The sequence below is a fragment of the Danio rerio genome, chromosome 16 (assembly GCF_052040795.2).
Source record: "Danio rerio strain M-AB ecotype USA chromosome 16, GRCz13ab, whole genome shotgun sequence".
NCBI classification, from domain to species: Eukaryota; Metazoa; Chordata; class Actinopteri; order Cypriniformes; family Danionidae; genus Danio; species Danio rerio.
The window spans coordinates 39,628,999-39,656,789 of record NC_141036.1 but is presented as its reverse complement, the minus strand read 5'-3'; the positions used below and the strand labels follow the sequence as shown (position 1 = coordinate 39,656,789).

Below are 27,791 nucleotides of genomic sequence, written 5' to 3'. Positions count from 1 at the left end.
GATAGATAGATAGATAGATAGATAGATAGATAGATAGATAGATAGATAGATAGATAGATAGATAGATAGATAGATAGATAGATATGACATTTTTAAATTATAATTTGTTTATTTAATATTTTTATTTTTTGCATTAATTGAATAATGAGATCTTAATGTTTTTTATAACCCTTTTGATGTTGAAGTGTTTTAAAATGTGACTTTTATTGATATTTGCAATAGTGATACGTATGTCTGGATTGGTGCAAAACACTAGTAAAACTTTCAGTACTTTTTCTGTCATATTACAAACATATTTGTTATTATATATTAGTATACTATATAAGTTAGTTTGTTAAACTTTAGTATTAAATCGTCAACATCAAACTTCGACAGGCTGATCAATAAGTCGATCAAGGACCCATAGTGCAACTTATCAACAGAAATCACTTGTGAATTACAAAATATGTAAACTGTTAATTAACTAATATCTTTTGCAGTTTACTAATCCAACAGCAATTGAGTGATGATAGTATTAAACTTTAATTATCAATTTGATCAAAGTCAACATTTTAACCTTCACAAGCTTGAGAAAATCAAGAGAATCTCTCAAACTTAATAATACCCTGCTTACAGTGACCCTCAACAGCTCCTCTGTGGGTTGAGGTACATGTTAGCTTTTTCTCATTCTTTGTTTTCTTCCTTGTGATGTGCTCTTCAAATGTCTCTAGAGTGCAGTACGAAGAAGCCTTGTGAAATCTAATTAACCAGAATGCCTTGAGAGAGCCTGGCTTTTCACACATATGTACAACCAGACATACATAAATCACCATCTGTCTCTGTGGAAGGTGCTTTAGAGAGGTTCATAGAGTCGTTAGCTATAGTTTTGACTCTGTTTAAAGGGATAGTTCACCAAACATTTAAAATTTTACTTTCTTTTTATTTACCCTATTTATTTATCCAAACCTATTTGAGTTTCTCTTTTTTTCTGATGAACACAAAATACGTTTTATTGTATAATACTGTAAACCTGTGGCCTTTTACTTTCAGAGTTTTTGTTTTTTCCAATACAGAAGTCAATGGTTATAGGTTTCGAACTAAAAAAAAAAAAAAAAAAAAAGTATATATATATATATATATATTATTTTTATTTTTTTTCGAAACCTGTAACCATTGACTTCTGTATTGGAAAAAATATTTAAAATATTATAAATATTATAAATTATAAATTTTTTTATAACTTATAAATATTTATAGTTTCCTATTGCTGGGTTGTGGCTGGAAGGGCAACCACTGCATAAAACATATGCCGGAATAGTTGGCGGTTCATTACGCTTTGGCGAAGCATGATTAATAAGGGACTAAGCCAAAGAAAAGGATAAAGATTTGTAACCTCTTAGGTAAACAGTGATTAAAATAGCGAAAATAGAATTATGCTATGCTGTTTTCCCTCCAGCAGTAGACATTGCGTAACTGAAGCAGAAAGCACTGCGCTATATAACCAGTAGTCTCATTGCACTATGCAAAGTCCAGATAGATTTTTGCTGTGTCAACCAAAGCACAAGTGTGAAGTGTGTGTGCTATGGTCAAAGTTCAAATTAGCTCAATATTCTGCTCTATTTTTATCTGCTTATGCATGAACTGCACACAACTGCTCAACGGGAAAGCTATGTCCACTCAAATAATGTGCTGACAAGACATTTATATGTAATATACTTGTTCCTGCTTTTTCAATAGCATCACTGTGCTGTCATGGCAACCGATGTAAACTTACGCCTCTCCATTGATTAGGTTTATTAGGAAATGACAGGATATTAATTGATGGAGAGGCAACTATTTAAATATCTACAATTTGAGAGATGAAAAAAATCTAAATATTGAGTAAATTACATTCAAATTTGTCTAAATGAAATGTTTAGCAATGCATATTACTAATAAAAAATAGTTTTTTATATATTTACTGTAGACAATTCACAAGCAACACAGCTATCTTTTTACTTAGTTTTCCAATAATTTTTGTGACGAAAGAATAATTAATAATTTTGGCTTAGCAATGTACTTTTGACTATTGGCATAAATGTACTTGCACAAAAGAAGCTGAAGCAAGAAGACTGCTTTTGTGGTCCATAGTAATTGGGATACATGATTGTACTTTTTTATAGCTGCTGAGGAAAAGGTCAGGGGTCAGGAACCTTTTTTCAACAAAGAGCCATTGGAATATATTAGTTTTTCCCCCGATGTATGTTTAAAGGAGATAATATTTTTTCTACATATTTCTAAACATAATAGTTTTAACAAATTCAAAAATAAAAAAATTATTTAATATGTGCCATGATGACAGTATATAATATTTTACTAGATATTTTTTAAGACACTTAAAGTGACATTTAAAGGCTTTACTAGGTTAATTATGTTAACTAGGCAGGTTAGGGAAATTAAGCAATTTATTGTATAACAATGGTTTGTTCTGTAGACTATTAGAAGAAATATTGCTTAAAGGGGCTAATAACTTTGCCCCTAAAATGGGGTTTTAAAAAATTAAAACTGCTTTTGTTATAGCTGAAATAAAACAAATAAGACTTTCTCCAGAAGAAAAAATATTATCAGAAATACTGTGAAAAATGTATTGCTCTGTTAAACATCATTTGGGATTTATTTAAAAAAGAAAAAAAAATCAAAGGGGGGTAATAATTTTGAATTCAACTGTATATATTCACAACTTTATTTATGTGCATGCACAACTTGAAAAAAACCAAAAAAAAATATGAACCACGCATTTTGAGAAAGTCCATGAATGAAGACAATATATACAGCAAATTTTTTTCCGGCATTACCACTCATGAATGTTGTTTGCATCTACAGTATGTGTGCAAGTTTACCATAGAAAAGTTGTTTGCCCTTTATTGGTGTCGCAATTCAGGTATATTCACAGCACCGCACGCGCATTGCTTGAAACGTCCTTTCATTATCAATTGAGTTCTTATTGATTTTGCTATAAAAAATTTACAATAAAAAAGGAACTCTTATTGTATTTTCAATAGGAAACAGATTTTTTAGTGACAATTATCATTTTTTTTTAAAGTGAGACAGCCGGAGAGCCATATATTTTTGGTCAAAGAGCTACTTGTCCCTTGTGAGCCATACTGTAGGTCCCGTACCACTGATATAATTTATTTAATTAAATGTAAAAAGTCTTACATTCATTCATTCATTCATTCATTCATTTTCTTTTCAGCTTTTTCCCTTTATTAATCTAGGGGTTGCCACAGTTGAATGAACCGCCAACTTATCCAGCATGTTTTTACGCAGCAGATACCCTTCCATCTGCAACCCATCTCTGGGAAACATCCACACACACTCATTCACACTCATACACTACGGACAATTTAGCCTACACAAATTCTCCTATACCATATGTTTTTGGACTGTGGGGGAAACCGGAGCACCCGTAGGAAACCCACACGAATGCAGGGAGTACATCGAAACTCCACACAGAAATGCCAACTGACCCAGCCGAGGCTCGCACCAGCTACCTTCTTGATGTGAGGCGACAGCTCTACTTACTGCGCCACTGCGTTGCCAAAAGTCTTACAAAAGTGCATAATTTAACGAAATAACAAATTATGGCAGTATGGTGGCTCAACGGTTTGCACGTTGCTGGTTCGAGACCCGGCTTGACCAGTTGCAAATTCTGTGTTGAGTTTGTATGTTCTACCTGTGTTCAAATGGGTTTCCTCTGGGTGCTCTGGTTATTTTATTTTCGTTTTTGGCCCAATCCCTAGATTGATCATATATTTACCTTGAAATGTGCTCATGCCATTTAAAATTTTATTTACTATCTATGATATCATTCGTACAGTAGCTTAGATATTAGAATATGTTTTTCATGGTCAGTTTATATTTAATAAGTTGTTATTATTCTCTAAACGATACTGTAGATGAAAGAGTCAAGAACAACACCACTAGTGGATTTCTGTGTCAGACGTTCATTGCATTTCAACTTGACTGTAAAGTCTTAAAAGTACTGTAGCTTGCAGCTGTTAACCTTCAGCTTACGAAAACAGCTTTTTTTTAATGAATGCTTGATGTCCTTCTCTTTTGAGCTCCGTCAGACCATATTAAAGCTCCTTTGATACCAAGGCAACCAGGAAGGACAGTCTGGTCCTTTCTCGTATTTTTCAAGCGAGTCAACAACACAAAGACCTTCAGATAGACTGATGGTTGTCTTCTGCCAGGGCAGAAGGCAGCATTTTGTTTGATAAGAAGACTGACGCTTGAAGGGTGTTTGGGTTGGCATGTCCTGATTAGGCAGGACTGAAAATTTATAGCTATAGGGTCTTCCTCATGTGTACATGTATGCATATTGGTGGTTCATCTGTAATTATTCACTTAGCCTCAACTTGCAGATGGAGCCAATAACCTTAATGTCCCACCGTCCTTTGTGTGCAAACAGAACGTCATGTTGATTAATAACAAGCCAGCCGAATGTTCTCTTGTGTGCTTGCATGTGAGATTAAGGGCATGTTTGGTGATATGAAATCTTGGTTTTTATTTATCAGGACATTACCGCATATACTGATCATGGATTTTTGACATACGTGATAGTGTGATGATACAGGATTTCTCAATTTCTGGGGCAAATGTTGGAAAAACTTTGAACTTTCTGGCTTCTCGTTGATCATGTAAAAAAAAAAAATTAAGTTTTGTGGCGTCTCTGATCTTACGACTTTCTTTGCCTGCACTGAAAAGATTTGGTATAGAAACTCGTTTACGACATACATTGCAGGTATATTTTGCAAACAGATAATAAGAAACAAGTAACATGGTTATTTGAAGTTTTAAAAGTCAGTCATACTTCACCCAAAGCTGAAAATTATATAATCATTTAATTAACCTTCATTTGTCACAAGTGATATGTTTTTAGAGTTTCTTTTTTTTCCATTATTTTGAAAAATGTTTGAAGGCTGCAACAGTTGTCTTCCATGGTATTTGCTTTTCCTACCATGGGTGTCAATGGTACAGGTTTCTAACATTTAAAATATCTTCTTAAACTCATAAAGGGTTAGAACTACTTGAGGGAAAACAAAACATTTAAGTACTCTAATCTTCATTTTACTATTATTTAACAAGTATTTTTTACCAGTTTACAAGTATTGCTTACTAGTTTAGTAATGATTTGATCAGCTGTAGTTAGAAATTACGTGTAGTTTTTCTCCTCTAAGGGCTTATGGACAACGTCAACCATCTTTGCTGTGCTCAATGACAGGCTGGTGACTGTATCTCCAAAAGTATAAATATTTAAAAATAAGCACTACCATTATAAATAAACTGCATAGTTGCAATCAAAACAACTACATGCTTGACTAAAAACGCCTTAAAAGTATGTTGTCCAACAGCAGCAATATTTGTCAAACTGTAGAGCAGTGGTGCTCAACCCTGTTCCTGGAGATTAACCTTCCTGCAAAGTTCAGCTCTAACCCTGATCAAAAACACCTGAAACCGATTAATTTGGACCTGAACAGCACTTGATAATTACAGGCAGGTGTGATGTGCTGGAAGGTCGATCTCCAGGAACAGGGTTGGTCACGCCTGCTGTAGAGTGTCCTCTGCTTGTTGCTGTATGTGGGTGGAGTAATACACAAGGGTAAAGGGTTAAGAGGCTGGACGGATGCTGTTATTTGCAGAATATTGCACTGCTATTAGCCAATCAGCTTCAAGAACCAGACAGAATGTTCTATATAATAACTTTTATTTAAGCCAAACTAAGTTAACTTTCTCCATAAGAAAAAAAAAACCTTCCTTGGAATTTATTTGCTATTGATTTGAATTCCCCAGGCTAATAATTTTGTCTTCATCTGTACAATAGGCATGCAATAGCCATTACAATCTTTATGAAATAATTGTTGTATTCTGAGCTATTTTAATCATGTTTATTGTCATTTTTAGACTACCTAGAATATCTGCTTTGCTTTAAAATCATCCTTGGTAACAGAACAGCTCCTCTAATTGAAGAATCACCCGTGTATTCACCTGTTTTGAGTATCTGTGCCTGTTGCTATACCAACACCTCACAAATTCCAGTCTTTGTGCGGAGAAATTTTGCAATTGTCACACTCCTCATGAAACAGAGAGCCTGGAGGCTAAAAAGAGCATGAAAGACATTTTAGTATTCCGTGCTGCGTGTTGTATCTCTCTCTTTCTCTCTCCCCCCTCTCTCTCTCTGTATGCTCAGCATTGAGAGAGTAATGCCAAAATTGTCATCCTTTGTGAACTCACTGAAGGGAGAGATACTCTGCGGAAAGAGACAAATAGACAAACAAGGGCTTTTGAGAAATAGGAACGGGGAAAACTACACAGAAGTTTCCGAGGAAGCTGTAATACAACAGATATGCTCCGTGGAGAAGCTGGATATTTATTTCCCCCTCAGTCTCTTTTATTCTCTCAGAGCTTAGTGTATATGTGCCTGTTTCTTTAAGCAGACACGCTCTAATATGCTCTAAAGCTCTCCACAAATGTTTGTAGCAACAGAAGATATGAAATGTTTTCTTATTCACTGAAAACATTTCATATCCTTCCCTTCAGTTCTTTGCTATATTTATCATATCACATGTATATATTAATGCAACTCTAAAATATTTAATGACCAAACACAGTTAAAATTCAGTTTTTTTTGTTGCTTACTGTTTATTCCAGTCAAATCCTGTTTGACTTTCTTATTTTTTAGTTTTGACATTAAACAACAATTATGTTACAGAGTGTAGAGTTGATATTAACCTTTACAAAGGACAAAAATACATTTAAATGATAACAAAAATGTGACCCTGTGTGCTATTTTGAATGCTATCTGAAGTCATGTGATCTAGAACAGGGGTTTTCAAACTGTGGGTTGTGACCCATTAGTGGGTCGCACTGTGAGGAAAGGTGGATTGCGCAAAGTCACTTAGCTACAGCTATATTTACGTTACAGTGAATCAAAACCAGTATGAAAATGACCAAATGACTCTTTAGAGATGAGTCTGTTTTTCAAATGAATCATTTAAGTTAAAACAAATGAGCTGGAACAATCTGAATCAGCACACATTTATACACACACACACACACACACACACACACACACACACACTTACACTACGGACAATTTAGCCTCCCCAGTTCACCTGTACTGCATGTCTTTGGACTGTGGGGGAAACCGGAGCACCCGGAGGAAACCCACGTGAACGCAGGGAGAACATGCAAACTCCACATAGAAACGGCAACTGAGCCGAGGCTCTAACCAGCGACCCAGCGACCTTCTTGCTGTAGGGAAACAGCACTACCAACTGCGCCACTGCTTCGCCTAAGCTTTTTTTAATCATTTAAACAAAAAAAAAGTTCTGATTTAAATGCATATTAAAAGTGGAAAATTTTATAGAATATTTTGAGGTTTCAAGCATAATTACATGATTTAATCTGTATAATCACATTAATTAATGTGTAAATCTACTGTAATAACCTGCATAATTACAGTAATAATCATCATCATCACAATAATAAATTTGTATACTTGCATTAATAACCTGTATAATTACAGTACAGTTATAATCTTTAAAATCACATAAATTAAATTAAAATAAAATGTAATATAATAATGTATATTTACAGTTATAATTTGTAAAATGACAGCAATAATCTGTATAATTGCTGTAATAATTAGCAATAATGCCAGTAATCACTGTATGTAATGAACTGTAATTTAATTAATTTTGTAAGTATGTTCTGTAATTTAAGTCTTTTCAAGTAATTTTGTTAAATGGTGATTTTTTTACAGTGTATTTAAAAAACTATTATAACTATTTATGTTCATTTCAATGTTTGAATGTGTGTGTTTGCATGTGACGGTGCTGACCTTTGGCTGATTCTTCCCTCTCGCTGTGTTTTCTTCTTCCTCAAGGCTCCTACATGATGGTCAACTCCTCCCAGCATGCAGCGGGGCAGAGGGCTCAGCTTTTGCTGCAGACGTTAAGTGAAAACGACACACACTGTGTGCAGTTCAGCTACTTCCTGTACAGCAGAGACGGCCACAGCCCGGGGGCGCTGCGGGTTTATGTGCGGGTCAACGGCGGGCCGCTTGGCATTCCGGTGTGGAACGTCTCTGGCTCCCGCGGACGACAGTGGCATCAGGTGGAACTGGCAGTCAGCACTTTCTGGCCAAATGAGTACCAGGTGAGCAACATAACAAATCAGGGAGCATTTCTGGTTGATTACACAGTACAGGATGTTTGTAAGTTATTCTTGCTTTCTGACAGTGATTGATGAAAGATGCAGAAAAAACTGATAAGTTCAAAGTCCCTGTGAAATTAAAAGAAAGTTTGTTTAGATGCTAGCATTAGACACAGCTTGTTTTGAAAAGATGTCTAATAGATGTCTAATAGATGTCTAAACATAGTCATCTTGGCTAAAACAAGGCTAAATTTGGGCTGTCAGTGAACATCTAATAGACGTCTAAGAATAGGCCAAAACTAGACTAGTCATCAAATAAACAGAAATGAATGACTACACATGTAAAGTCTGTCTAATCTGTCTATTTTATGACTAGTCTAGTTTTGGTCTATTCTTAGACATCTGTTTAACTTTGTTTAATTTTGTTTTGCCAAACTGTCTACGTTTAAACGTCTATTAGACATCTATTAATCTATCTATCTATCTATCTATCTATCTATCTATCTATCTATCTATCTATCTATCTATCTATCTATCTATCTATCTATCTATCTATCTATCTATCTATCTATCTATCTATCTATCTATCTATCTATCTATCTATCTATCTATCTATCTATCTAATATGATATATATAAGCTAGTGTGCTCCAAAACAGTGATTAAAGTTGCAATAATAAAGAATAACCATCCAAAGTTTGAAGTTTGCCTAAATGGATTGATTATTTTTGGACGTCACATCATACTTTAGTTTTTCATTAAATCTTCAGACCAATCAAATGCTCTATATTATCTGACATGTCCCATCACCTTCAAGACACTATTGCTATATGTGCTTGATTTGAACTACTCTCACTGGCAGAGCTTTGATAAAAACAAACGCTATTGGATGGTTTTGGAAAAAGGGCGAGGGGCTACTCTGATCACTGTGTCTTCATTTTTCAAAAAATACACATTTCAAAGCACTTTGCAGGACCTTTGAGTGTTTTATTTATTAAATAAAAGATTCCAGTGTTGGTTATTAGATGAGGGTAGTCAATCCATTTGAAGGGTCCAGTGTAAATGCTGTGGAATATATGGTACTGTACCATGATGACCCTACTAGCCCGAGTACAAATGTAAGTAGCCTAAATAGAAAATACATTATTCATTAAATTAAAACAAAAACATACATTTACATATAAGCATACAAAAAAAATCTAATGGCGTTTTAGTGGCTTTTTCCTTTATTCAACAACAAGGGGATTTATTGTTGCCATATCAGCAGCGCAGCACATCCATAATTAGCCAATAGGTGAAAGTTGGCCATTGGTTGTTCTAAGATGATGATTAGTTTGTTCACAGTAGTTGTAAATTTTTCCAAACTTGTTATTAACTGGCCCAAGTGAGTCATTAGTTGTTAATGTGTCAATATAAAGTCTAAATTAGTATTTAGATGACCTGAGAGAGTCATTAGTAGGTACAAATTGGTCATCAGTTAGTCTAATTTGCTTACTAGTTGGTCCAAACAGGTATTTGACTAGTTAAAACTTTTCAGTCACTAGTCTAAGATTGTCATTAGTTAAATAAAGCTGGAGCAAACTTTCTACTGGACACTACACTAATGGACAAAAGTTGATCATCATATCTAGTTGATCATTTGGTATCAGAAGTCGCTTAAAGGCAAAGACCTCTAGATTACAATTTTTTAACCGAAATAAAATATGATAATGTACAGTATATAATATAAAGTCATGGTGCAGTGGAAAAATAATTAATATTTTGCATGACTCCCATTAGCTTGGATGACCGCATCCATACATATCTGCAATGACTCAAATAACTTATTAATAAAATCATCTGGCATGGCAAAGAAAGCGTTCTTGCAGGACTCCCAGAGTTCATCAAGATTCTTTGGATTCATCTTCAATGACTCCCTCATCTTACCCCAGACATGTTCAATAATGTTCATATCTGGTGACTGGGCTGGCCAATCCTGGAGCACCTTGACCTTCTTTGCTTTCAGGAGCTTTAATGTGGAGGCTGAAGTATGATAAGGAGAGCTATCCTGCTGAACAATTTGCCTCCTCCTGTGGTTTGTAATGTAATGGGCAGCACAAATGTCTTGATACCTCAGGCTGTTGATGTTGCCATTAGTTCTGCAGTTCTCTTGCAAGCCCCCCATACTGAATGTAACCCAAACCATAATTTTTCCTTCACCAAACTTGACTGATTTCTGTAAGAATCTTGGGTATTTTTTATGATTAAGATGCAGTTCAACAGATGATTCATTGGAAAAATCTACCTTCTGCCACTTTTCCAAATGATCAACTAGAAGTCAAGTTATTATTTGTTACTCTTACAACTGGGCTTTGCGGCAAGACATTTGTCAGGTGGTGTAGTTTGTGGCGGTCAAATCAGTTTTAGAACATTGTGGCTGGGCAGATATGTGCAATTTCAGTTTAAAAAAGATTCTAAGCTAATTGCTTAGTAAAGTGTTCCGCAAAATAACAATTTGACTGACAGTCGATGTAATCTTATTTGCAGGGTTGGTAAACTGGTTTTCAACTGCGTGCCTATAAAATCACTTTGACATTAAGATAGTATATCAGTGCTGCAGCAACATTAGTGTACACAGACATCTCTTTTCCTCACAACAAATAGCATTGCACAACCAATGATGAACACTAGTGTCTTATTAGTCATGCCCCCTGCGCTTTTTAATTAGCATTGATCTCAGCATGAATGTAGGTTAGTGCTGGAGGGATAGACAAACCCACGACATAGACAAAGTCAATAGTGTTGACACATCTTACTCGACTAGTAACCTAATTTCTCTACTGTACCATTACGTATGAGACACAATCATTGCTTATGGAATGACAGCTGGTTCACGCCCCCCCAAGCCAATCGATTGGTGTCAATTGTTGGTCCACCATTGGGTTGCAGGCGGCTGTAGAGGTGAGAGTGGCCAGGCTCAGGGGGCTTCATCCATAAATTCAATTTCTCCTTTCTGCAAACTATGCGCAGCTGTCAGAAAGCAATTAAGTGGAGTAGTGTTCACTTTATCGAGAACTGTCAATCTCTCCAACCTAATTAACTTTCACATGCCGGTGCAAAGATGTGGCCTTCATGTGTAAATAATGGTCCTCCCGCCAGTCAACAAGATGTGAAGGTGGAGGAGACATGACAATAGGGGGAATTTGTTTTGTTTGTGTGTCTACATGGTTGATTCAGTGTTGCTTTGAGTTTTGATTTTTTTTTTTTTTTTTTGTGAAAACCAAGAAATGTGGTTGGCTAGTGTGACCCCATTGTTCTTTGTCTGTTTGTGGAATGCAGTTGGGTCAGTAATAATTAATGTTTTACCATTAACTTTGTTTTTTTTTTAGTAATACACTTAAATTTTGGCAAACAGATGGTAACACCAGATTAAAATTTGTAGCTTTTTTGACTGATGTTTGATCTAAAGAACTGTAATCGCTCAATCAATGGATGGAGTCAGTTGTGTGTAAACATGTCAGAGGAGTGGACATCATTGTGGCCAAAAGTGAAGTTAAATGCAAATTTTCTTCCCAAGAGCTTCCTGTTGCCAGAGAACTTATGCGGACAGTTAATACAGCGTTAATTAGATACTGTGCTTCATATGAAACTTAACAGGCAGCTACTGTAGAAAAGACGAAACTGGGGTGATATGATCATATTTCCCTGACCTGGTGAGAACAATAGCAGCTGCATTCTAGACTAACTTTAGCTTTTTTTTTTTTTTTTTTTTTTGAAGATTCAGGACATCCAGGATGCCATGAATGCATGAACTAGCTTTCTGTGTCAGAAACAGACAACATGTTCCATAGTTGGATGGCTGTTTTATTTCATTTTATTTTTTTAAATTTTTTTTTAACAGAAGAAATATGACTTAGAGGATGAAGTATGAGGAGTCTAAATCCAAACTGTATCCTAAAAGATTTTGGTATACAGATTTTTGGTTCAATGAGAATTTGAAAGAAAAACGTACTGCTCATCAATTCTTTTAAATCATTAATACCATTAACTTTGTTAATTTTGATATTTATTGTGGTCTTTGATGAAACATGTAGCTAATATATAGCATAACAGTGAAACTAACCTCAATTTTTTTAATGCTAAATTGTAAGCAAATATATTGAAAACCAGAAAGGGCCTAATACAGATCCTTGTGGCACTCCAAACTTTTCTGCTTTTAATTTGGATGATTTCAATGAAATAATTAAAGCTGCAAGCAGCGATGAAAGGGAGCTCGCACCAGGGCTCGCTGCTCGGTGGCCTCAGGATCACCAAGAATAGTGTACAATAATAGTTTAAGCTAATAAATATAAAATAAACCTGAGAAAATCACCGATTTATGCCAAACTTTATCTTGTCAGCAGGTGGTGCTATGACTGTGACTCAATATTTGCTCGTAGATGTCTTTAGAAGAGGAATCTCATTGAACGTGAATTTTCAGGCAGATCAGACATTGTGTGGCTGCGTTATAAATACGTCCTTCTCCATGATGATATACTAAAATTTGTCAGTCCACCATGGGCACACTCTTCATTGAAAACTCTAGATCTTCACAATTTAACATTACAAAGGGCTTTGGATTAGACTGAAAGAATTTGTTCTTTGGAGTTTAGAGAATTTGGAGTTTGTTACAGTGTAAAACATATTGTTTCCTGTCTCCAGCAGGTGGCACTATAACTGAACTTGAATAGTGGCATGTAAACGTGTTCAGGACATGACTCCTTAAACATGTGGATTTTGGGGCAAATCAGACAATGCATGTCTGAGTTATAACAACTTCGTGATCATAGCAAAACATCACATTTTTCGAAGCCACCATGGACACACCCTTCGACGAAAACTCTAAATCTTTGCAATTTAACATTGACCTGTAGATGACAATGCCCATCTTTAGTGTTAATCTGATAAAATCTTGGAGAAGTTCGTTAAAATACAACACCTGGAAACGTAACTTTTTTTTTCGCAGAGGAAGATATAGTATAAATATCTGACTTCCTGTTGGGTTTGAGATTTCACCCCAAGAGACGTTTTTGTTGGTATTGGCATGTTTGATGTGTGTGCCAATTTTCGTACATGTGCGTAAAACGTAGCGTGGGGACCACTCCGTCAAATGTGCATAGGTGGCGATATTTTGCCACACCCACTTTCAAAACCTATAACAAACACAATTTTTTTGTGTGCAAAGTTTTGTGAGTTTTCGAGAATGTTTAGACCTTCAAAAACTATATTCATTTTAGAGAAGAAGAAACGGAGCAAATCCAATAGGGCCTATGCACGGTAGGTGCTCGCCCTATTAAAAAAAAGTAAAATATAGAAAAGTTGGATTTAAACCACTTTTCACTTAGGGCCTACTCACACTATGCTATCCGAACCGTGCCCACGCCCGTTTCCAGGATGGTTTGAGAAGTCTGTGGCCCGGTCGGAAGAGGTGTGCCTGAGCGTGGTTCATTTGGGCTTTGGCGCGGTATGCTTGTGTGTGAGTGCAAAACGCGCCTAAGCCTGAAAAAAAGCTGAAAGCAAGAAGTGATTTTTTTTAAGGGACTGTTTCATATGTGTTTATTAATTATTCTTACTGTTCAATGAACGCAAACTGTCGTAGTTTATTTAAGATGCAAACTCCTCACTGCACCACAGCTGCGCCTTCAATGCAGGCCCGAATGTAATGTGAGTGCGGGCCGTCAGGGGAGACAAACTTAAGCAAAGAAAGAGTGTTCGGCTCTTCTCTCTTAAAGAGCCCATATTATGGGTTTTTGAAAATTCCCCTCCATGTAGTGTGTAACACAGCTCTAAGTGAAGTGAAGTATCCAGCTAAGGCTTAAATCTGTAAGAATACAGTGTTTAAAACTGTTGATTCATCTATAAAAGAGTCGAATCATAGTGCTTCAAACGAGTCGCCTTGATACCGACTCATTAGGTGTTTCGCCATGACGTACGAACGAAACAAAGTTTTTCACGTGCACGCGCAAACCCGGGAGATTTCAAACCTGAGGACCCGCCCTCTGACGCAGTAACCCAGACACACACACACACATACCCACAAACACACGCACACCCACAAACACACGCACACAAACATGCCGGTCGATTGAAGTCACACTGCAGATGGATATATTGAGTCTCTACCCAAAGATGAAACATCAGCATTATAACCAAGCAGTTGGAAACTTCTGGAAGCTACATGCTACAAAGAATACTTCATCTGAGTTTGTTAAAGGAAGGATCAGTAAAGAGTAACTGATGGACGTCAGGATGGGTTTCTTCCTACATTTCTCAAGTGTAAGTACGTGCGGTTAAAGTTGTTGCCTCGTTTACTCTAGCTTGCAAATGTATTTAGTTGTGATTTGTTACTTGTAACCGCGTGTACTGTATCAGGTTAACTGGATATATTATCTTATCGCGTGCAAAGTCACGTTAAAAACGCGACGCGTGCTGTTTGTTTATGGAGCTCCGTGCTAGAGTTCTGCTCCCGCGATTTATTCGGAAATGTATTCCCGCGCCGCAGAAATCTGGCGCGGGGAGAGAGAGAGAGAGAGAGCGAGAGAGAGCGAACGAACGAACGAGCTTTGTGTACTTTGTGCTGTGTGTGACTGTATACTGGGTGATATTTGGTTGTGTTCTCCGCTCTAGCGGGACCGGGCGCGGCGGGCAGAAAACGGAGCGGGTTCTCAGGCTAAAACCTGGCGGGTGCGGGCTGAAGCGGGAGCGTTGTCATCCGGAGGTGTGTGTGTGTTTTTGTGTGTGTGTGGTATGGCGAGTACACGACTGTCTCCTTCGTTCGGTTATCCGTGGCACTATCCACTGGCCATAGTGTGGCAGCTAAAGTCCACGCCTACACTATCGAGCGTGTATGAACTGTGATTACTTTTTAAATTGCTGATTAGCTATTGGCCATTTCCCTCTCTGACTGAAGGCAGTCGACCAATCGCGACAGACTGTCATCGGTCCAATCAGCGCAGATTAGCTCCGCGCTAAGGAGGGGTTTGGGAACAAATGAATCACTGGACGATTCATACAGGAGTCGCTGGGATAATTAGGTAAAAATAAATGCAGATTATAAGACCATGAAAGTGTTTTTTGACCTTGCATGCATATTAGACTGTTGTTGGAGACCCTTACAACCAAGATATGACCTTATTTCATGTATAATATGGGCTCTTTAATTCAGCGGGAACAGTACATCGAGAAGAAAACGGTTCTTAGCAGACATCGGGTAAACAGGGTAAATAGCAGGAGTGATTGGGTGCAGAAGAACAACCAGCAGAAACAGGAGTAAAGTAACAGACCTGCTGTATGTCGGCGTCCATATGGATGCCTCTGGGTCTGGACACAGACCTCGATCCGCCTGTTAGTGATCACTGATCTAGGCTATCTTTGCTAAAACAACAAAAAAGGCATTCGTTATGTTTAAGTTTCTGTTGAAACTCTGACGGCGATGTGCTGTGATTTGGCCTCACCTGCGCATTTGCACTGTATATCTTCTTCACATGCCAAGCTGAAACCCACAGAAACTCCACACACATACCGACACATGAGGAAATGTGATGTCAACAACAGATTTACATACTAAAAAGTGATTGGACAGGTCTTCGCACGTGCAATGAGCATGAAAGGTAATCAGATGCATACAAAGGCAGAACTGCTTTGTTGCACTTGTTTTTATTAACAAACCAATATTAATAATGCATATTCTGAACCACGGATCGCAGGATGCACCGAACCATGGGAGGACAGCAGGACGAAATTTATTTATTTTTTTTTTACCTAGAACCATTGCATCCCTAATATTAATAATGCATATCTGAACCACGGATCACAGGACGCATCGAACCGTGGAAGGACAACCATTTTAGCTTCTATTATACATGTTATGTGACATTATTTAAAATAAAAAGTGAAAGGAAATGCTAGCAGATCACTTTCTCCAGGTGTGTCAGAGCTTCTTGTAAAGCATGATCGCTAATGATACACTGTTATGCACTCTTTCTCTAATAATAGTGCAGATGTTTAGTCTTTCATCTTACAGGAAAAAAGTGTGCATATTGCTTCTATATTTGAGAACCAGTGGACGAACGAATGCCATACTAGTTTGTGCATCTGATGAGATGATGAGCTTGCTCTTTCTCAGCGTAGTTTTCTCACGGTTGGAGTCAGCACACTAAATCACACTTTGGGTCTGGAAGATGGCAGGCTGTCCTGATCAATGGAGAAACTAGAGCTGTGGCACAGTCCCAGCGGGGGCCACGTCAAGGCCAGTTTGCTAAAACTGGCCCAACAAGAGGGATAATTTAAAGCTCGATTCGAGTATGCTTTGAAACCTATCGAACAATCTTTTATGGCAATGAAAGTTCGACAACCTTGGCTGTCGCCTGTAATTAAATTCAACACATTTATGTGTACTTACCAGTAGATGCTTTGTGTGTTTCTTTTGTCCCAGTTTCCGTCTCTTCTTCACACTTCCTGCTGACTCTGTTTAGCTTGTCCTGCAGTTTCTCTTTTGCACTCTCACATGCCTCCTTTCATTCATTTCCCTGCTTCTCAAATCCAGCTCTCGTGTCATTTTTCAGGAAGAGTTTGGATAAGCAGAAAGACAGGAAATGTTTATCCAAAAATGCAAATCCCCATGTCATTCCAAATCTGTATGCAGCTGTTTAGGGTCCATAAAGATGTAAAAGTGAATCATACATATTCTGCATCACTGCATATATAGTGCATGAAGTCAATATTCACGTCATCTAAAGTCTTACGATAAGTTGTTTCACTATCAACATTGAATACACTATGTGATGAATGATGTGTCCATCCAGTTTTTTTTTTTTTGCTGAATATATCCTGACAATGTGAAGTTAACTCTGTAAGTGTTTAGTTTGTGATAACAACTGATTGGATATACACATTATCCTGCTTCTAATATGGTCAATTCACACAGAATTACACACACGACTACTGGGTTTGAGTCCAGTGAAGAACGGTTCAAGAAAGCGGGAAAGACAAAAACAGAAGCCAAAAAAGACATTTTTGTGAATTACATTCGTCTTCTGGATTGCTTTTTAAAACTGTTGGTTGGGTTTAGGAAAGGACGAGGGTGGGTCAGACGATTGGTCAGTCAGTCAGTCATTTAGTCAGTCAGTCGACAGCGGTCTCTGGTAAATTTACATGAAGACAGTAGGCGCGAATGGCACTTGTGAGGGAAATTTGAGATCTCAAAAAGTGTACACATTGACCTCTGGTGGATTTGCGAAAATAAAACTACAAAAAAAAAACTTAGCTCCTGGGACGTATTTGACAGTCTCCAGAAATGTATATAGAGGTACGCTTTCAGAATGAGCCAGGGTTGAACTGTTGGACTGTTAGCTGTATCATCATGCTTAACCACTCACTGCATAGAAATATAGTAGACATCAGAATTTTTAGCCCTCCTGTCCTGGATTATTAGCCTCCTTTGTATATGTTTTTTCCAATTCATAAAGTGCAATTTAAAGACTTAACTAGGTTAATTTGGTTAATTAGACAAGTTATGGTATTTAGGCAAGCCATTGTATAACAGTGGTTTCTTTAGACAATCCAAACATTTATATTGCTTAAGGGGGCTAATAATATTGACCTTAAAATGTTTTTTTATTTTATTTTATTTTTTAATTAAAACTGCTTTTATTCTAGCCTACATAAAACAAATAAGACTTTCTCCAGATGAAAAAATATTAGAGCAAATACTGTAAAATATTTCTTGCTTTGTTATCCATTGTTTGAGAAAAATTCTGACTTCAACTGTACATCAGAGTCAGCTGTATGAATCAGCTGATAAGATAAGGTTGTTTATGAGCTCTAAAATGCCATCTTGGTGCTCACACTGCCAAAATTTGAAGTCGAAACTACCCCATTTCCCATTCTGGTGACACATAAAATGAGAAGATCAGATTTAGAAATCAGATTTGATAACCAATATGAACTGTTGTATAATCATTTATAATCCATTACAGGTGACAAAACGATCCTGGAAATCCAATAAATGTGCAGTACTAATTCTGATATCCTCTTATTTCATTTTCAGTACAATCCACAAATTTAACAGATGCGAGATGTCAGAAACTGATTTTTTATAAAACAAGAGAGCATGTCTACTAAACTAAACTGTTGTTATCAGAGAATAGCACACCTTGGAATGTTGCAACTGACCAATTACAATCAAGTTTAATTATCTCTTACCAATTAAATTTGTTTCCCTTCAGGCCAAATTTGCAGCCAGTCCTTCAGCTGAAATTTAGCAGTCCAACAAAAAACGACAATTAACATTTACTTGCCCTCAAGTGCTTCTAAATGTTTATGAGTTTCTTTTTTCAGTTGAATATAAAAACAAGATGTTATGAAGGATATTGCAAACCAGCAGCCATTGACAACATTATGCATCATTTTTAATATTTCTTTTTGTTTAACAAAAGAAGGAAATTCAAAAAGGTTTGGAACAAGGCAGAGTAAAAATAGCAGAATTTTAATCTTTGTGTGAACTGCCCCTTTTGTTCGTCATATGGAGTATTTTTATGATGCTTTTTTATTTTATTTTTATTTATTTATTTTTTTTTTTTAAGAATCCCTATACAGTATATCACGGTGGACTTTAATAGGGCATAATTCAAATGATTCTGCTATTGTGTTTCATAGAAGGAAAAAATAGAGCACACATTTTTGGATATAAATGTTATTGAGTCTTTATTTTTTGGAGTGTTCATTTAAACCAAAAGAGTGTGTTAAAATGTGTTTATCAGTTCAAGCAGAACATTTTTTCCCCTCCACCAAGTCTGAGAGCATAACAAGGGTAAATGGAGCTGTGTGCCCATGTCTGTGTCATCCTGGTCTTTTTCCTGGAACAGAGAGTCAAATACACAAACTCTCTGAATTTGCCTTTAGGATGTGCTTTAGACCTTTGCTCTCAGGCTCAGAAAAGCAGAAAAACAGACATTGTGCATGTCCTCAATTTGTTTTCCAGCGTGGATTTTTGTCCTCGTACTGCAGTTGTCTATCTGTATTTTCGAGAATGAGAATGATGAGAGATTTAAAGATTTATGCCACTGTAGCAATGTCTGATCAAACCTCTTTATAGCTTTGATGGCTGCATACTTGCTCAACAATTTCCTTGTGACTCACCACAACACAGAACAGAACAAATAGAGCGAAATAAGCACAATAGGAAAAAATAACATTGTCTACCATCATAAAGTAATACAAAACGAATAAAGGGAGAGATATCAGTGTTAAGGGCTGCTTTGTGACATTGTACATCGTGTTTCAGCCAGTAAACAATAAAGACTTCTTTTCTAAGTAGTTCTCCAAGGGCATTGTGGCTTTTAGATGATGTTTAAATATCCAGTGTTTGCATCAATAGCATACAGTATTTGGCTCATCTGTGAGTGATTGCTCTTGTTGAAGAGGTCCACTTCTCTTGAAAAGATGAGGACTTTGCTTTTAAAGAGCGACTTGAGTGCTGAGAGATCTGCAAAACCATATGACGTTTTGTTTTGCCAGAGCTGAAAACGCTAAACTGATTATTTTCTTGAAATGAATCCCTCGTTCTTGTAACAAGGCCACCCGGACTGAAATTCTATTTGGGAAGAGCTAATAGCCTGTTTGTTGGACTCTTTTTTTTTGTTCTTCCCCCCACTCCCTCATAATTAAGGGTTTCATTCAAATGAATGTTTATTTCCTCATAAGCGTAATGAATGGATTTAGCTGGTAATAGATTTCTGATAAACAAGCCCACAGGTTGATTATTTAGACAATGCAAAGTCCACATTGGTTGCTTCTTAACTGCTTTCTGTTGAATGTGTCGTAATTGCACTCTTTTATTATGAAAGTAAACACTAGGGTGGCTTGTTGTTTTGAATTGGATTAAGAATGTCTTTTTGTTTAGTTTTTTTTTATTCCACTTTGTGATAAAATAAAACTCATTCAATCAAATTAAAAAGGTATTAAAGCTATTACTATACTGCTCACCAAAAGCAATACAACAACAAATAACAACAACAAAAAAGGATTTATTATTATTATTATTATTAGTATTATTATTATTATTACATTTATTTATTTAAGATTAAATAAAAAATAATAAATAAATAAATAAATAAATAAATAAATAAATAAATAAATAAATAAATATGTATTAATAATAGTATTATACAATTATTAATCTAAATAAATAGCAGAAATCAAAACTAAATGTAACTGGAAAACAATGTAGACACAACTGAAGTGACATGCTCATAAGATCATTTAAGAAATATTTAGCATAAATGTTAATTTCATTAGAATAAAATTCTATAGACAATTCGGTACAATACAAAAAAAAAATGTTTTATACAATTATTTGTTGTGTAGACTTGACACATGGGTGAGAATTAGGTTTATTAAGCCTTACCTCCCTGACTCATCATCCCTCCTTTTGCTTCATACAAAAAAAAAATAAATAAATAAATTATCAGGAGCCATGCTTAGTCTAAATAAGATCACCATCATAATTTTTTTTTAACTTTAGTTTTGTCGACTTGCAAACCTCACTGAATGCCGACATCTTTGCATAAAAGAATGTTACGCCGATTTCACAACCACTATAGGCTCATTCTGGAAATGTAGCCCTACTCTATATATATATATATATTTCTGGATCTCGAAAATTATGTAGTGAAGTACATATGATTGCAATTCGTCTTTAAAATGAAAGCAACAGGGCAGTATAATGGAGTTACTTTTCACTTTTACCAGCTGATCGCTTACCACCTTATGGAAGGCTTTCCCGCTGTTACCAGTTTGTCCAGTTTGCTCACTATGTACGGTGGCGAACTTGTGAAGTATAGAGGAGTTGACCACGATGACGGGGTTTGAGTCCGGTGAAGAACAGTTCCAGAAAGCAGCTAAGATAAAAACAGAAGCCAAAAAATAAAATAAACATGTAAATAACAGGGTGAGGTATATATGGTAAAATCTGAAAACATGGTAAAAATCAGATGAGGGCTTTCCTTTTTTGATAGATTTTTTATGGAGGTGGTTGGGGGTTTCATTCGGTGCTTTTGAAAAAGCTATTGGTTGGGTTTAGAGAAGGATGAGGGTGGGTCAGTCGATCGGTCATTCAGTCAGTCAGTCAGTCATTCAGTCAGTCGACAGCGACCTCTGGTGGATTTACGTTAGAAGACCATTTGAGATCTCAAAAAGCATACACAGCAGCCTCTAGTGGACTCGAGGAAAAAAAAAAAAAACTCCTGTGTCGTATTTGTCACTCTCCAAAAATGTGTATCAATCAAAATGATCCTGGGTTGTTTACAACGCATGAGCAGCTTGTACTTTTTTAGCATTCATGTTCACAACCGGGTCTCACACCGGGAGCAGAGCAGGAGCAGCGCATGCAAAAGCAATTCAAGGGGTGCGCAAGTATAGTTTTCTGTGCACATGCGTCAGTTTGCTTTTTGATTAAACTACATTGTTTTTACCGGTGTTGGTACGGTTGCTCATAGAGAATAACATCTTTAATCTTTATTCTGAGATTACCCCTCTTAATAAATACAATTGCATATGATGTAAATCGTATTTCAAAGCATTCACCTGCCCCAGTAAATGGAGTCTAGCAACACTGGTTAAAATGCACCGCGTGGGCTTTGAAACGAGACAGCAGTCTGTATCTCACCATATGATGGACCTTTATGTTTCTGTGACAATATGATAGCACATTTTCTCCTGTCCACTGTGTCTGAACAGAGTGAAACTAGATGGAATGAAGGACAATTGAATACGAGGAGGCGGCGAGAGATCGGGTGGAAGAACGGAATGGAGACGTGGAGGAATCACCTTGAGTTTGAAATATTCGAGTTGAAATCTCCCCCGTCTGCCATGCTCGCTCATATATTTCTGCTGTTATTGGTGAAGGTGTAATAGATAGTGGGAACTTGTTATCAAATATTAAAGATGTTATCGGGCCTGCCAGGGCTGCCAAAAAGAATCTCGCTTCAGCCCATCCGCGCCTTTCCTTCTGTATATCTCTCTCTCTCACTTCTGTCTCTCGCAAGCTTCCAATTAAATTCACATCACATCAACAAATCTGTGTCTGTGTATTCCTCTCTCCGCCACGTTGCACAACAAAGCTGAAGCTATGAAAGAGTAATCGAACTTGACACATTCTTAAGAAAAGGCACGAGAGTGTAAATAATAGAAATGGAAGGTGGGTAGAAGCAAGAAATGTAAGACATAAGAAGACATAAGGTCAGATCTATTAATAATAGTAATGTAGATGAATCAAATGCATTCCGCTAGGATGAATTCATTGCATGAGCTGATATGATAGAGTGCACTTCATTTTGTGCTTTGGAGTTTCTTTGTTTTAATGGTCTTGTTTTAATCTGTTGAATGAAAACATGTCGAACCGCAGACGTTTTCATTAAGTGCTTGTTATCTTTGCTCAAGTTAGACATGAGTTAATTTCCATTGCAATGATGTACTTTAACTTGCTGCCTAACATTTCTGGGGGAAATTAACTATTAGTGACTCAACAGTAACTCAAATATCCACTTGGTACAACTGAGGTTTGCCGAAGAAAATTCAACTTTGATTCAACCTTGCAGCAGTAGAAGATCACTTCTGATATAGGAGTCGTTTACCAAAAAATTAGGGATGCATCGATTCCAATACCTGGATTGGATATTGGTTCAATATCGCATATTTTTGCTGGATCAGGTATCGGCCAGCAGATACCGGTCCAAATCCGATCTTGCACATGCACTATATTCTGTGTAATTTCTAAGCCAACAAAAGCCACAAAGGAATTCTATTATAAGGCACTAGAAAGTTGTCATGTATGCGTACTATATCCCAAATATTCTGAAGCAATTTTATAGTTTAATGTGAAGTACAGATGAATATTCAAGTGCTTGAGTTCATGTTAAGTTCAGTGCTTCCTTTCGCAACACCTGTCAACCATCCACCATTCATTCACAATTTAAACTGTCAGTAGCGGCACAAAAAACTTTGTCCATGACTATTTGTTCCTGTTAATATAAACAAACGGTGGATAAATACATTTAGTTTTCCATGAAATTGAGTAATTTTTAACCTCCAACAAGGAGTTCGTTGCTGTTTCTAAATCATGTTTCACTGTGTTTGTTAGATCAGCAGATTGCATTCGCAACACTGGAGTAGAGAGGGTTAGTACCTGCTCTTCACACACAAAGTAGGCTTACCTGACATTGTACTTACCGTTGGACAGATCCCTAACACACTGATTTCTTCCCTTTGTGCTGCTATGGTTTGGAAGTGTCTGCAGATACCGGAGGGCTGCACAGTGTGTCTTCAGTGCTTTATCCATTCAGCGGCTCACAATGAGTTTTTGTTCTCTCATCCTTTTGACTGAGTTTATTCTTACGAGGGCAATACTTTCAGTGCTGTGAATAGTTTGTAAAGCCTGGCTCATTGTGGTCAATGTATTTGATCCACTTGTCATTACCAGAAACCTTAATAACAGAAAAGGCAGTGTTTATTTAGTAAAACTGGCATCAGACAGTTTTGTTTAGTCTGTCAAACCTGTAGGAAAATATCAGGCTTTGCTAAAGTGCTGGTTATTTTACCAATGATTAGGGTCAATAGTGGTAGCCTTTTACAGATTTCAACAAAAATCTTAATATTAAAAAAGAAAACATAAGCTGGACCACAACAGATCAATGTCACGATGAATGCTCAAATATTGTAGTCTAGTTTACAGCAAGCATCATGTTTTTATTGTGTTGTCTGTCATATGCAGCAGGCCTATGGGTCTGTTATTTTTACTAAAAAAGATGTATTATTTAAGTTTATCACCAGAACTATAGAAACTGTATTATGTAAAAAATAAAAATAAAAAAACACAGCACAGTATCGAGATCAGAAATTCTGTCATCATTTACTCATCCTTTACTTGTTTTAAATCTTTATGAGTTTCCTTTGTCTGCTGAACACAAACAAAGTCCCTTCAAGTTAAGTCATTTCACTCAACGCCCATCTTTGAATCACCTCAACACGGCATTCTGTTTGAATGGGGAAACATCAAATTCTCAAAAACTGTCAAGCTTATGAAAATAAACTTCATATTTGGAATCACCAATAAAATTAAACAATAACTGTCTCTTAAGTTTAGTTTCTAAACAAAAAAAATAAAAATAAAAAATTCAGGTTGCCTAATCTAATGCGCACTTGAAGGGAACAAAATTATGACACCAACCTCTTTATGGCTGTTTATGCTTACGTGTTTAGGCCCATTCACACCAAGCACGATAATGATAAATATAAATGTAAATATAATGATAAATATATCGGTCACACAGCCGAACGATAATAATGTTTTTCTTTAGATTATCTCGTTTCTAGCTGGTGTTTTAGTATGCTACTGAACATATTATTAAGCTCAGTGTAATCAATCTAATCAAGCTGTAAATTTAGTAGTCAGTTGCTCAGCATTTTCAACGAAGGCCACACAAAACACTGAAACTATCCCTGGATTCCTGTGGTACTTTTATTTTTAATTCTTTAACTTGCCAGCATGAATTTCATAACTTGCATGTAGTTTTTTTATCTTTATTCCTCATGGTATAACCAATTGTTTCAGCAATAGTCATTATCTGTTGTGTGCTTATCGACAGTGTCATCTTCATTTTCAATGGATTCTGACTAGCTGTCAGTGTTTTATCATACGAGAATGACGTCGACTGAAACTTTCTGTTGTGCACCTTGCCCACCATAAAGATACCATTGGTACCTTTTTCGCAGTGAAAACGCAAGCCTGATAAATGTGACCCATACCGACCCGTAACATACCATACCACTCAGTGGAAAGGGCCATTATTCTTGATCCATTTGTTCTAATAGTGATCCCAACAATATTGTTGCTCTGCATCTTTAATGATATAATTGTGGTGTGAACTTTGCATTTCTTTTGAAACTCTAACCATAGTATTTGTTTTTCCTACTATGGATATCAGAGTCTTACAGGTTTTAAACTTTCTTTAAAATATATTTTTAATGTTCAACAGAATAAAGTGAGTATATTTTATATTATTGGGGTGTACTATCCCATTAGCAAGAGCAAACCAATGCTACTATTCACACAGGCTCAGTAAAATTTAACAATAGACCATTGAGAAAAAGTTGCCTGGTTTGACGAGTCTCAATTTCTGTTGAAATATTCAGATGCTTGGGTCAGAATTTGGCATAAATGATGTAAAAAGCATGAATCTGTCCTACCTTGTATCAGCAGTTCAGTGTGCTGGGTGTTGTAATGATATGGCCAATATTTTTTCAGCACACTATGGGCTCCTTATTATTCAGCAATGCTTAAAATGTTCAAAAGTCTTGCTGCTTCAACTAGGATAATGTTAAATCAAATCAAACTGGTTTCTTCAACACTGTCTCATACATGCTTCAACCTACAGTTTTGTAAAAGCGCAATAACACACTTAAACATATGTTTGACTGGAGTTTCTAAGTAAAATGTAATATGACAGCAACACCTTTTGTTCCTTTTCACACTAATAATGTTTAAAGGGACACGTTATAGAAAAATAAAGAAATATTTTTTGTGCAGTTCTTTGCACAACATTAAATAAATACCAAAAACAACTTAACAGTGTGTAGCTGTGTACTTGAACACATTTACCTTTCTATCTCTATATGAACTTTTCCAAAATGTTCAGTTTGCTTGATAGGTCACTTACAAAGGTTCGAGTCCACGTTCGAGTCCACTTCCGAGTCCAAGCTCGGTTCAACAAAATAGATTAAAAAGCTATGTAAATTCAAGGTGAAACTACAGGGTGGCGTTTCTCTTATATTTGATTTTGAAAACACTATTGGTTGGATTTAGAGAAGTGTTTAGGTCAGTGCTTCATTAAGTGTCCTGTACGATAATCTTCCTTTTCAAGAATGTGTATCTGAAGCATGAAGCAAATTGTACTATAACATATTCATTCATTTATTCATTTTCTTTTCAGCTGATTCCCTTTATTAAACTAAGGGTTGCCACAGCGGAATGAACTGCCAACTTATCCAGCATATGTTTTACACAGCGGATGCCCTTCCAGCTGCAACCCATCTCTGGGAAACATCCATACAAACTCATTCACATTCATACACTACGGACAAATTAGCCTACCCAATTCACCTGTACCACATGTCTTTGGACTGTGGGGGAAACCGGCGCACCCGGAGTAAACCCACGCAAACGCAGGAAGAACATGTAAATTCCACACAGAAAGTCCAACTGACCCAGCCAAGGCTCGAACAAGCAACCTTCTTCCTGTGAGTCGACAGCACTACCTACTATGCCACTGCGTCGCCACTATACAGTAAAGCATTTTAAATTCGCAAAACTGAGACAGCGCCATCTAGTTCATTTGTCATCTAAAATGTGCATCGAAATGTATCCGGAGCAATGTATTTTACATTTTAACACAAAAAAAAAGGTAGGCTGAGGCACATATTTCCAATGAGCTTGTATAGGGATGTGCTGGAGGAAGAGGTTTGGATCATGGCTGTACCTGTACAGTCAACAAATCCGCAGAAACTGTGTGATGGACCCAGAATTTCTAAAGCTCAATCTATGCCTCAAAAATTATTATATTCAGTCCGCTGAATATTATCTTGCTGATTGTGCCCAAAAGCCTGATATAATTATATTCACATGACATATTAACAAAAAGCTATGATTCTTACCACAGCTGTACTTCCAATCATTTTTATTGTGTAATTTTTTACACAAGTTGTACTATAGTTCTATATTCTACATTTGCAAATACTTGCTATAGTCTAGAATTGTAAATCACTTAAAGATAAAGGGATAGCTCTTAGGGATAGTTCTCCAAAAAAGGTGAGTCTTGTCTTCTTTTTGCCACATTTACAATATTAGCGACTTTGTAGCTGCCTGTCACTCTGGGTGATGATCTGCTGCAAATGTCGGTCTGTCTTGGTATAGCACGGAAAAACAATCGGCCTCTGAGCGTGCAGAGAAAGGATCACTTGAGCTCTACTGGTGCTCCTAGTGGCTGTCGCTCAAGAGAGTCGCTCTTTATTTGCATAAATGTTGCAGGGTTCTCAACTTTGTCGCGTCACACGATCTGCCCACCCGGTCGCAAACGGTCTCTTTAGCTCGCATAGATGGAGGTCGCCGGAAGTCACTCACTCTCCATTGAAATGAACGCTCGCTTGTCGCTTTGCCGCTGAGAGTCGCTCGTAGTCTGAATAAGGCTTTACTCACCCTCTACTTGCTCCAAAATTATTTGAGCTGCGTTCTTCTGTTGAACATAAAGGAAGATTTTCTGACAAATGCCGGAAAGCAGCATCCATTGACTTCTATAGTATTTAATAATACTGAGCAACTAATGTGTTTGGGAAACAAATCCAAGCAGAATTTTTTGAATAGCTGTTAATAAAGAAACATTCTTTTCAGGTTCTAGATGTTGTAGTCACAACATCCACCAGCAGGGGCCAATTGGACTGAGCTAATCAGACAAACCTTGATAGGCTGGTCAGTTCTGCATAATTCCTAGGCGAGCTTGTCCTTGTTAAAGAGTCTGGTTTGTTTGTGTCTGTCCTTCTTGATTG

The 27,791-nt window shown here is 36.7% G+C and overlaps 1 protein-coding gene across 16 annotated transcripts in view; it reads left to right on the top strand.

Moving 5' to 3' along the window:
* Window positions 1-27,791, top strand: part of ptprub (protein tyrosine phosphatase receptor type Ub) — a 454,717-nt gene that overhangs the window by 230,508 nt on the left and 196,418 nt on the right. For all 16 annotated transcript variants that reach the window (XM_087285299.1, XM_087285297.1, XM_087285296.1 and 13 more), the window contains 1 exon segment: window positions 7,910-8,181. In XM_087285299.1, the coding sequence (XP_087141425.1) occupies window positions 7,910-8,181 (272 nt within the window).